The 12,364-nt window shown below is 55.0% G+C and overlaps 1 protein-coding gene across 4 annotated transcripts in view; it reads left to right on the top strand.

Annotated features, from left to right (window-relative positions):
* MACROH2A1 (macroH2A.1 histone) overlaps positions 1-11,235 on the top strand; it is an 80,333-nt gene extending 69,098 nt beyond the window's left edge. For all 4 annotated transcript variants that reach the window (XM_068535923.1, XM_068535924.1, XM_068535925.1 and 1 more), the window contains exons 8-9: positions 1,067-1,241; positions 10,460-11,235. In XM_068535923.1, coding sequence (XP_068392024.1) covers positions 1,067-1,241; positions 10,460-10,625 — 341 coding nt within the window. In that variant the 3' untranslated portion in view covers positions 10,626-11,235. The remainder of the gene's footprint in view (positions 1-1,066; positions 1,242-10,459) is intronic.
* The last annotated feature ends 1,129 nt before the right edge of the window (positions 11,236-12,364 follow it).

Genomic DNA, 12,364 nt, shown 5'->3' with positions numbered 1-12,364 from the left:
CTCTGGGATCAGAGCAGTTGCTACTGCAGCATGAGACACTTCCCATAAATCACTCTTCTCCAGGTTCTGCTAGCGACATACCGTACCCATTAACAACCCAGACTCCTTGGATAGCGCTGATGGTGTTCTTCACAAAGTGGGTTTAGAAAACACTTGGTGAAAAAAGTTTGGGTGTCTTACTGGAGCAGTGGGTGGAGACGTTAGTGTGCTCCTGTATAGAAGTCTACCAGGCAGCACTCACCAGACCCATTGGTTCCAGAACCACCTTCTTTGCATTGCCACTTTTGGGACAGGAATCCTGGAACATGCTCTGGGAGACATGGGCTGGCCTGTTATATTTCCTGGTAGGAGCAGGCCCAAGACCAGTGTCTTCAGATCTGACAAGAGGCAGAGAACGAGAACAAATCTGGAAAGGCAGGTCTGCTATGGAGATCTGTAGTTGGGAAAAGGCTCCTCTTCTAGGAGAGGAAAACGGTTCCATCCTAAAAACACTGTCCAATTAATTCTGTCAGAACTTACAGGATCGGTTAGTCAGGGAGAAGAACAGGGCAGCAGACATGCTATTTGGGTTACTTTCCCAGTAGGTTTATTCCGAACTGTGTCTGAGAGACTTATAGATATCGATACATCATAATTAAATGCACATGAATCCACTTGAGGAAAGGGCGGTTGGAGACCCCCAAAAGGCAATTAATTGGAGGCTACAAACATTCTGACACATTTGGTCAAGTTATTTAGATGGTTAAGGCTCGGCCTTCTGGGAGGGTAGGGAGAGGGTTTACTGTGACCTTGGCTAAAGTTCCTGGTGGCCATGCGTCCTAACACCAACTTTCCAGGGGTGGAGGTTGGCTTGGCGTCCCCCCTGCCCCGCCACCGAGGGCAAGCAGTTTCCAGCTCGAGCTTCCGTGGGAATCACAAGGCAGCAGGCAGCTGCAGCCCTCCTGAACCAGGTGGTCGGCAGGCCCGGGAAGACGTACTGGAGCTGGAGAGCCGGCCTGGGCTCGGCACTTAGCACGCGTGCTTTGCAGGGGGACCCAGCTCACTGCTTCTGTCTCGTCCCCTCCAGCCGCTGTCAGCGCAGGCCATGGCCTGCCCGCCAAGTTTGTGATCCACTGTAACAGTCCCGTCTGGGGTGCAGACAAGTGTGAGGAGCTTCTGGAAAAGACAGTGAAGAACTGCTTGGCCCTGGCAGATGACAAGAAGCTGAAGTCCATCGCCTTTCCATCCATCGGCAGCGGCAGGTAAGGGCCCACGGCCTGTCCCCCTGCGTATGGGGCCCATGCTTGCAGGGAGCTCTGACTGTGCGCATGGTCAGCTAAGGCTACTTTCAAGCACTTGCCTTTGTTGAGGAGACCGGAAGCTCGAAATCGGGAAGGACATAGACATTAAGTAATTGTGAGGGACAGTTGAAGAGAGGTAGGGAGACAGGAAGCCTGAGGAGAGACTCAGACTTGAGCCGTGACAGCAGATGTCATCACAGAAGGTGACCCTTGAAGGACACTAAGACCTTAGGTGGGTGGGGAGGCATGAATGCAGGGATACTGACCGGGAGAGCCCCTCCCAGACCCAGCCCATATAGCTGCGTTACAGTTCTGTCCCTGAACCCCAGCATGCTCTGGGCACAGCCCTCTCTCTGCCCCTTATCTTTGTATTCCCAAGCATCCTCCACCTCCCCAAAACCTGCTTGCTCTCCCCGTGTCTCACTGCCCTGCTGATGAGGTGGATCTGAGTGGGCAGATACGTGAGAGTGAAATCGGGCTGGGCCTCCCCCACCTCCCAGCCCTGAAATCCCCCCAGGGAGACTCACGGAGGTTGTGGGGAGCAGCACAACTGCTCCTAAGACAGACTCACAACCCAGAGGGCCAGCACTGGAAGGGTGTAGTCCTTGACCCACGGATGAGGCAGGCAGGATTCAGCCACAACCCCCAACCGCACCCGCTCCCGGGTGGTGCACCCCCAGATGCCAGCACACAGCCCATCAGGTCCTGCCTGTCAGAGCAGCCCTGGGCTCGGGCCCGGGCCTGGCTAACCAGCTGCGTGATGGCATGCAAATTAACCCCCACTCTGAGTCCAGCCCCCTACTCTGTAAAATAGATGTGATCGTCCCCACCACGCAGCATCTCAGGACTGCTCGGAAATTAAAGGAGCTCTCCGAAGGGAGCATGCTTTGAGAACTCTCTGCCACGATGAAGATACGAGGGCTGCCTCTGAGGCTGTGTCTCACTGCCTGTCACATCTCCACGGTCCTCCCTACCAAGGGTCTGAGCAGCAGGCCTCTGGAAGGCTCGCCATCTGGATGGGGCACGGAAGCAAAGGGAAACTGGCCTTCAGAGCTCCCGCAGCCCCGGACTCTGTGTCATCCCTGGGGCTTCCCATGCAGATCGGGAGCCTTCCAGGGTCTCTGCCATCAGTCCCTCCCAGTACCCGAGGAAGGCGGGCTGTGCAGTGGCAGCACAGGTCCCAGCACACTGACGTCCCGTGACACCGCAGGCTGCACTGTCCTCCCGGGCGAGCCTGAGTCACCGTCCTCAGCACTATTCCGTGTGTGTATAGAAGGCTGCTCTTCTCAAAGCACTTCTCTGCCAAACCCATGAGGAGGACAGAGAGTGGATTTTGCTGTTTTTATCTTGGGCAGGCCTTGTAATTTTGCTTCCCTGAACAGTGCCATCACTGAGGGTCCCACACCCCAAGTGCCAGTGACAGAGCTAGTCCGGGGCAGAATTCCTGTCACATCTGCTCAAGCAGCGCTTAGTCGCTGTACCCAGAAAGCCTTGCTTACAGGCAGACAGGCACTGTGCCCCAGGGCTCCCAGGGCTTCCTGTGGGCCACGGCAGTCACACGTGACTGGTGGACCCACCAGAGGACCTGCTATGGGAAAAAAGATCTTCCTCTGGAGCCTCTGTCACTGCCTGCCTCCACCTGGGACAGAAGGAGCATTCCTCTGCAGTCCCTCCTGGAGGTGAGCTGTGGGCGCCGCACCTCCCCTCTCTTCCCCTCCTGGCCCTGGCCCTGCAGCTCTGGGCAGCCGAGGCTTCCCAGACCAGGTGCTCCTTTGCGTGAGAGCCCCTCAGTCCTCTGCACTGACAGTGGGCTGTCTTCTGGGGCTTACTAGCACAAAGAAGCTGGTGTGTGGGGTGGGGAGGGACCCTGAGCAGAGGACAGGTGAACACGCACATGGCCCCCAGCTTCGCGTTCCCACGCTCACTCCGCCCTGTGCCGAGCTCTGCAGGGACATCCAGAGCTGACACGATTGTTGTTCTGGACTGCCATCTATGTTTCCCGTCACCATACATCTTCATTCTGTTCGCTTCTGCCAGAAGCATCTGTTGAGCGTCATTTTAAAAGTCAATACCATTTAAATGCCTGTTGAAAGCAAAGCTGACAGAGCTAGAGCATCTAACAAACAGCCTTTTTCAATCGGCTCTAAGAGCACCTGGCGAAGACGAGCATCCTTCATAAGCTGGTCAGCAAGCACCCAGCAGGTTGAACTTTCCCAGGAACTGTGGAGAGGTGTATAGGTGCCCGACTCAGTCCCAGAGTCAATTCAAGACCTTTTTTTTTTTTTTTTTACGAAGTGCTTTTGGATCTGAGCATAATTAGCCAACTCCCTGCTTCTCCCACCTTCCCAGCCCCCCACCTCCCATGGAAGTTCTATTCTTCAGCACTGAGCTGCTGTGTGACCTTTGGTAAATGAATCACCCTCTCTGTCCCTGGCCTGCCTTATCAGCTAGTGAGGCTAAGGGACTGCCCTTCCTCACAGACGGTTCTGAGGCTCAGTTAATTAGTGTTTCGGATGCACTTTGATCTACTCTGATGAAAGGTGCTTCTGAGGAGAGAAGCAATAGGAGCCTTTATTGGAGGTAATAATTTCATGCTCTTTCATATGACTAGTGGGAAATTTTTAATTGAAGCGTAAAAGTCATGCCCATAAAAGAGCATCTGTTATTACAAACTTATTTACATTTTTCACGGAGTAAAAAGTTTTAAAAAATAATCAGTTGAAAGCTTTTAAGAGGGCGGAATGCCAAAGTCAAGCACATGTGCATAGCCACCCAGCCCCACATCTGTCGGGCAGACCTTGCCCCACAGAGCCATGTAAACAGCTGCCCTCTCTTTCATGAGCAAAGAATGGGATTACACCAGAGCCGGCCAGTAAATCACAGTGGGGTTTAGGAGGGGAAATAAAACAGCTTGTTTGTGGCATCCAGTGTCTCTGGCATAAAAGTCATGTTGGAATTAAAACAATATAAATGCAAAACATGCTGGTAAAGAGCTGTGGGATCACTTTCTCTCAGCTGAGGCCCAGCATCTTGGGCATGTGGAGGATGACCACAGCCCTACACGCCCTTCCTCCAGCCCATCGGCCCGCAAGATTGGGGGCCAATCTTAAAGCCCACTGGAGGCAGATGAGACCCAGGGTGTAACCCTGGCCTTGGGAAACCACCTCTGGCGTCTGGACCTCCTGTCCTTGGGCATTCTGGTCACAATATTGATGGATACCCCACTCCCTCTGCTCTGTTTGTTTGACGTTAGGGAACGACCCCTCTCCAGAGGGGCAGTACTCAGGGAATAGCTAGTTTGGGGCTTTGATTAAACTCTCCTTAGATTTATGAGCCTAAAAGGAAAGCCAGTTCGTTTTCTTGAAGCTACCACTTGTGGGTATTCATTGAGTCCCAGGCACTGTGCTAAACCCTTTATCTGCAGTATCTCACAACAACCCCGCAAAGTGGGCAGCACTATTAATTCCACTCAAAGGCAAAGAAACAGAAGCTTAGAGGGGTCAAGTCACTCACCAGAGGTCACACAGCGTGTACTTGGTAGAGCCAGAATTTGCTCGGAGGTCCTTGGCCTCAGTGCTCTCGGTATTAGGCACGTGGAACCCCTGCCTCCTGTCCCCTTTGGTCAACAGACCCACCTCCGAGCATCCTGCCAGAGGATCACCCCACTGCCTCTGCACTCTCTGTGTGAGTGGATTCTAGAGAACCTTGGAAACACCTCTTGGAATTCCCTGACCTGCCCAGGCAGAGCCATCGGCCTCCCCTACCCCCTCGGTGTGGGCCTCAGAAGACAAATACAAAGGACAGAGACAAACTGAATTGGGGAGAATTACTTATTAACCCAAAACATGTGAGCCCTGGAGTGAGAGAAGGTAAGAGGCCTCTGTTGGGGGTGTGCTGCCCTGGCCTCTCTCTAGCTTTGGAGGCATTGGGCCCATCACCATCCCCTTCTGAATTTTAGCTTCACCCTCTTGTAACCCACTGCTCTCAGCTCAGGACCTCGATAGCCTGCCCTTTACCTCTGGATGGAGTAGTCTCTGGCTGGGCAGTTACTCAAAGCCAGACAGATCACAGGAAGGCCCAGGAGCACAGTGTGAGGGAAACCTAATCCCAGCAGAGGAGGGTTCACATGGGGTGACAGACATTTTGCCCACGTCACCCAAGCTGCCAAGACGCCCTGCCCTATCCATCTCCCAAACAGCCAAGACAATTAGACAGGTGGCCTGGTCCAGCAAAAAAAAAAAGCAGAGGAGTCCATCTAGAATCTACTTTAATTCCTGTTTAGCCTTCAGGGTCAGGCTCCTAGTCTTTCTCTTCCAGAAAACCCATCTGGGCTTTCCAGCCCCCAGGACACAACCTCTCCTCACAGCAATCTCTGGGTCCCTGCTCAGCACAGCCCCTGGCCTGGAGTCCTTTGCGTCTGCCCTGCCCTGCCCCTGGAGGCTGAGCTCGCCAGGAGCAGGGACGCTTGGCGATGCCCTACACGAGGAGGGGCTCAGCACAGCTGGAGGGAGTAAATCCTCTTCTGTGTTGTGGCCCTGTGAACCCACGTCTCTGCCATCAGATGGGACAGTGGACAAGCAACCCATGTGTACAGCCCCCGGCCATCACTGAGCAGGTGACCCAGGAGGGCACCAGGCGGAGGTAGCCCGTGGGGTCCCCTTGCAACAGCCAGGGAAACTGAGGTCTAAGACACTTGGGAAGGGCTGTTGCAGACACAGCTGGAGCGACCTCAGGGGGAAGCTCAGACACCTTCTTAGTCTGGTCAAGGCAATAAAAAAGGTCGAAGTCTAAGATAAACTCCATGTGGGGTGGGACGCGCTTGGCCGCAGAGAAGCTTAAGACATTTGGCATGAGCACAGCTGGCAGGGTCAGGAGCCGAATGGGAATAGGAGGGAGGGGCACCCATCTCCCAGGGGAAGCAGCTTCTGCATCACCACCACTGTCGTCATTGCCATCGCCGAGCAGTACCTATTTTCCAGTGGAGGAAACTAATGCCAGGAGAGGTGAACGCCTGCTCCCGAGGGCAGCTAAGATTGAAACTGGAATCTGACTGGAGTGCAGAAGCCCTTATCCACCCCCGCTCTAATGCGCCTTGAGGAGGTGCCATCTGGTCTCATCCAGAAGGCAGACACAGTACAGCGGTAGAACAGAGTGACTGTCACAGAAGCAGTAAGCCTGAGATGGGGAGGAAGGCACAAAGACCTGGCCAAGCAGGTATGGCCGTTCAGAAGGGCTGTGGTTATTCAACAGAAGAACCCAGCCAGCCAGCCAAGAAGCCACAAGATGAGTGAGACGCGTAGGCAGGCAACTCTCCTCAAGCTGGTCAGTACTGCACCAGGGGACCCCGGCGGAGCCCCTGCCACACCGCAGCGTGCCAGCAGTCCTGGCCCACGGCCCTCCAAGAGAACTGGACATCACAGACCCGGGCAGCAGCCCTCTGGGGGGCCTGATGCTGACTTTGTCAGCACAGGGAAGCAGCAAAGATAGCAGCAGTCACCCAGTCCCAGCTATCATGGGGTCTGGGGTTGGGGAGGCCATTTTCCACTGTGTGGGCCTTTAGAAAGACCCTTCGAGACTGCCCACTTTAGAGATGACACTGTTGATTGAGGGCTGTCTGTACAGTATTTTGTTCCATACACACAGCCTCCCCAGGTAATAAATACTTGATTAGCTACCCCATTTCACCAGGTGGGGAAATAAGGCACAGAGTCAGGGCCCAGACTCAAATCCCGTGTGGCTCCAGGCCACTGCGTGTGCCACAGCTGCCCCTGTCTTGAGGGTGCAGGGCCTCTGCACGTAAAGCACGCTTGTGAAAGCATCCACTTCTACATTCCATTTTGTTACAAATACTTCTAACTGTGCCTACTAGAAAACATTTTTGGGACCCACCTGGAAACGTCAAGAAAGCCGTCACCTCCTCCATTCCTTCCTGGTGGCTTGCGTGGTCCAGAGTGGCCACAGTCCCATGGCTGGGTCTCTTCTTTAGGCTGTGACTGCCTCAGACAGAGGGATGGGTTTGTCAACAAGAGGTTTTCCTGGAAACAAATCATATTCACAGTTCACCCAACAGCAACCTTGAAGGACAAGGCCAGACCAGCCCAGGCTCCCTTAACAGTAGGGCATGCAGGCGTGGGCTGCAGGTCTGTGACCTTTGACCCCGACCTTTCTTCCCAGTGCAGGTTCTTAACCTTTGGGCCCACCCTGAGTGCGTGTAGAACAGTGGTTCTCAAAGCATGGTCCCCAGGCTCACCTCATCTGATTTCCTGGGCGGAGCCTGGCAGCCTGCGTTTTGGCCGGCCCTCTGTAATCCTGACAGAGGCTAATGTTGAGAACTGTTGATGTAGAGGAACAGGAACTAATGTCCCTTCGGTCAGAGTCACACATCCCTTTTCAAGGGTCCAAGGCAGAGGAATAGAAAGCTGTGGGAGAAGGTCTGTGTCAGAAAGCGCTGGGCACAGGCGGAGTGACCGGCCTGCTGCGGGTGCTCCAGGGAGGCCCTGCGGCCACACCCTGCGTCTCTGCAGCGCACCACATCTCCCCTGCCTCGGGCAGAGCGGCCGCAGGGTGGCATAAGGGCAGCTCACGAAGCCCTGGCCAGGGTCAGCTCAGGCTGGGCAAACAGCAGAGGAGATGGGCTGTGACCATCAGGCCACACGACAGACAGCTTGCTCTTCAGGCAAGTTCCACAGGCCCTCACCTCGGCCCAGCTCACCTGTGCAGGTGCAAGGCAGAGACGTGCAGGAGGGCACCCTTAGTGGGGGAGCTTGGGGCTGGTGGAGCGTGGTCTCGGGCTTCCAGTGCAGAGGCAACTCCTCGCAGTTCTCTCAGCCCCCGCCCAGCCAGGTCGTGCCCGCAGGCCGAGCTCTGCCCGGGTCAGCGGCCCTCGGAGTCCCTGGCCTGAGCGCAGCTGCTTCCAGTGGCGGGCCGGGCCCCGCTGTCCTGCCGTAGCCTCCCAGCCCTGCCCACTCCCGCCTGTCTGCCCAGGGGCTGCCGCCTCCTCAGGCTTTCCTCACCAGGAACGAAACGAGTCCTTAGGGCAGCTCCTGTATTTACAGCAGGAGAATAAACACTTGCTCTTTGTGAGATGTTTAAAATGGGCCCTCATTCGGGTGACCCTGTGCCTGCGCTCCGCCATGGCTGGCCTGGCCCCTGCCTCAGGAGTAGGGTTGCCTGGAGGAAGGGCGGCCCCTATAAGGGTGCGAGCTGAGTGCCCCACGACACACTCACTGGAGAGGGGTCCTCAAAGCAGAAGGTCGGGTTCACTCCATCCAGCGCTTTCCAGCGCGCGTCTTGTTCCGGACAGTGTAGCCTTTGTGCTCCTCGACTCCTGTGAAAATAGTCAAGGCAGCCGAGCCAGGTGTTGTGAGGACAGCTTCTTCCCAGACTGAGCCTGCAGGCCCCAAGTGGGGATGGGTGCGAGGGGTGTCACCTGCCCTGCGGGGTCCCCACCCTCCCCACTTCCAGCACAGCCCCTCTCCCCACCACCCTCCATCCCAGCCCGCCTTTTGGTCACCCCAACTCTGCTGGTGGACGGAGCCCCAGGGTCTCCTCAGGAGGAAGCTGCCTGTCCGGCAGCCCTGTCCTGGCTGGAACGCCCCTGCAGCTCTCTCAGACTCTGACCCTGGTCTGGTTCACAGGCTCGTGTGTGCTGGCTGCCAGGCAGGAGTGCCTTGTGCCTGGGGGTGGGGGAGGCACCTGCACATGAGGGAGCCCCAACTCCAGGTCACACCCTACCTACTGCCGCTGGCTCCTCTGCACAGGCTAGGAACGGCCTGGGGTGACACTCTTGTCCTCTAAAAAGGAACTTCGCTTCTAAAGCATCCACGAGTTGCTAGGGGTCCATTGTCAAGCTGGGTGAAGCCCTGTTTGATCAAAAACAAGTCGCAAGAATGGTTTTCTCCTTGGCTCTGAAAGGCTCTGAAAGGCCCTGAGTGCTGACAATAGAGTAAGTGTGACCCTCCAAAAGAAGCCGCTGAGGTGGTCCACAACTCATGCCACTTAGCGAGTGAGCCTAGGAGAAATCCCGCACCTGACACATTTGAAAACCTCTCACCTGGCAGCAAGTACCCCATCCGAAGGAAAGCCCCAGCCGAAACTGGCAGGTTGACCCAGCACTTCGGACTCCACTGGACCCGCAGGCTCAGGGCAGACTGAAGACTAGACCTGCTTAGGAACAAAGAAATCCCCATGGAGACCAGCCCCTCACTCTCACCCTCAGTATCCTGGACTGTAAACCGGGGTCAGTAGGGATTTGAATCCAGGGCCACTGGATCCAAAGTCCATGTTATTTCCCCCAGACTAGGCAAGTTGACACATTCCTGCTATGGTCCTCCTGGGCCACCTGGGTCCTCCTGCACCTGCAGTGCTGACCAGGAACAGCCCCAGCACACATGGAGCAACGAGCGCCCGTCCTTCTAGTCCCGCTTTCAGATTCTTGCCCGAGTTCTGAGCCCCTGCCTCCAGAATTGCCGCGTGACGTTTACTTTAAATGGAATTGTATGGGAATTCACACCAGTTTGGCTTGGAGACTGGGATGCTGTCCCTTGAGATGAAGAGCCTACTTGTCCCAGGGTCGTTCGCTGCTCACAGCTCCCCGAGGCCTGGGCCTATGGGGTGTCCAAGCTGGTGTGTGCCGGGAGGTGGATTCCTGCTGCCCATGACATCTGAAGGCCAGTGTGAAGGATGTAACCCTCTACTTGCATGGAGGGAGGCTGGTGCTTCCTGGAGAAGCTCCAGCCTCCAGCCGTCCCTGAGGCTGAGACCCCCGGGGGGCCTTTGGGAGCCTGGGCTGTGTCTCAAGCCCCGTGCTAGTCCTGGTGATGTTGGGAAAAGAACCGTGGGCGCTCACACTGCCTGCGGGAGACTACACTCAGCCCACACGCCGCGAACCACAGATTCTGTCGCCTTGCTGGCATGCCGCCTCTCAGAGCACAGCACATTCTCCCGCGGGTCATAGTTCTCTGTCTCCTCGTTCTTCCCCTGTCTGGTGGCACTGGGCTCTCTCACGCCTGTGTACAAGCAGCCAGAGGTCGAGTACCACTTGTGGACCCTGACCCAACACGAGGCCACTGCAGCAGAGAGGGCCTCGAGGGGCTCCCGGGGGGAGGAGGTGGCCGGGGACAGGGGCCTGTGGCCGCCACGGCCCCCTAGTTGCTGAGCCGTCGTCCTCTCTCTTGCAGGAACGGTTTTCCGAAGCAGACGGCAGCTCAGCTGATCCTGAAGGCCATCTCCAGTTACTTCGTGTCAACAATGTCCTCTTCCATCAAAACGGTGTATTTTGTGCTTTTTGACAGCGAGAGTATAGGCATCTACGTGCAGGAAATGGCCAAGCTGGACGCCAACTAGGCCGAGGAACTGCAGAACCAGCCTGCACCGTGCCCCCGCCTCCAATTTGAAAGAAAGAAAAGAAAAGAAAAAAAAGATTCCCTCCACTCCTAGTGGGAGGCGGGAACCCTTTCATTTTTTTCAGTTTTGCTCATCTAGGGAAAATAAGGTTTTGGTTTCCAGTTTAATTGTTTTTGACCTTCTAAAATGTTTTTACGTTAGCACTGATAGTTGACATTACTGTTGTTAAGCACTGTGTTCCAGACCGTGTCTGACTTTAGTGTAACCTAGGAGATTTTATAGTTTTATTTTAATGAAATCCTGCTTGACGCAGAGCAGCGGGGAGAGCAGTGTCTTCTACGTGGGGCAGAGTCCAGGAAGCCCATTTTGTAACCGTGTGTCGTGGTGCTTTATTGTACACCCAGTGGCATTCTTTTTACTATAATGTTCCTTTTTTTCCCCTCAAGAAGAAAAATCATGAATTTGCAGCAGACTTAATTTTTGTTTACTTTTTGTCTTAATGATGGATTTGAAAATGAAAGATTTAAAAGGCAGAACAGAATCTGTTGTCCTTAATTATATTTGCAATTTGGAATTCGTGTGAATTGATTTAGTAAAATGTTAAACTGTTGCGACTGGTGTGTTCCAAGTTATTGTGCCCTTGAGTCCTAAGTCGGTTTCTCTCGTCGCAGGATGGGGCACCTTGGGTGGGGCAGCCCACCCCCAGGAAGCACCACAGTGGCCATCGCACTCCCCGGGTGGGGAGAGCATCTTCAGGCCCTGATAAAGGGAGTTCATATAAAGTCTCTCCTTTCATCCTTCTGAAAGGAGCACTTGGGCAAGGGTGTGATCCCCGTTTCATGGATGAGGAAGCAGATGCACCAAAAGCCATGTGGGTGGCAACTGGGCGGCTGGTACTCCAGCCCAGATCTCTAGCTCTCTCCAGCTCTCTCCTGCTGTCTGCCCCCTCCCAACGATCTCTCTGGCTCATGGCTGGACCCAGAGCCCCTGGGCCACTTGCCAGATGGAGCTACAGAAGCCTTGAGCCCTCTGCTGGGGCTGTGTCGGGCCTATTGCTCCTGCAGGATGAGGCCCCTGTTGCCAGGAGCTTTCCAAAGGCAAGGTGCCACCACCAAGGCCCCCCAAGACATGCTGTCACCTTTACATGCCTTCTTGCAGCCGTGGGTGTTTCGGGATGATCCCAGCTGCACCAGAGTAGCTTAATTCTGGTTACCTAAACTTGTTAGCAAGGACTTCCCTGGTGGCGCAGTGGTTAAGAATCCGCCTGCCAATGCAGGGGACACGGGTTCGAGCCCTGGTCCAGGAAGATCCCACATGCCGTGGAGCAACTAAGCCCGTGCGCCACAACTACTGAGCCTGCGCTCTAGAGCCCGTGAACCACAACTACTGAGCCCGCGTGCCACAGCTACTGAAGCCTGCACCCCGCAACTACTGAGCCCGCGTGCTGCAACTGTTGAAGCCCACTTACCTAGAGCCCATGCTCCGCAACAAGAGAAGCCACCACAGTGAGAAGCGCACGCGCCGCAACGAAGAGTAGCCGCTTGCTGCAACTAGAGAAACCCCGCGTGTCAACAAAGACCCAACGCAGCCAAAAATAAATAAAAATTAAACTTGTTAGAAAAACGCAGACATTATTTGCTTTAGAAGGTACTTTCACCTTAATCTAAATTTGCCTAAAATGCACAGAAGACTGCTCTTGTCGCTTTAAAAAGAAACGTGCCTGATTCTAAAGCAGACTT

The sequence above is a fragment of the Eschrichtius robustus genome, chromosome 2, assembly GCF_028021215.1.
Source record: "Eschrichtius robustus isolate mEscRob2 chromosome 2, mEscRob2.pri, whole genome shotgun sequence".
In the NCBI taxonomy this organism is placed as follows: Eukaryota; Metazoa; Chordata; class Mammalia; order Artiodactyla; family Eschrichtiidae; genus Eschrichtius; species Eschrichtius robustus.
The sequence above is the reverse complement of the archived record's forward strand: the minus strand, read 5'-3'. Positions and strand labels throughout refer to the sequence as shown.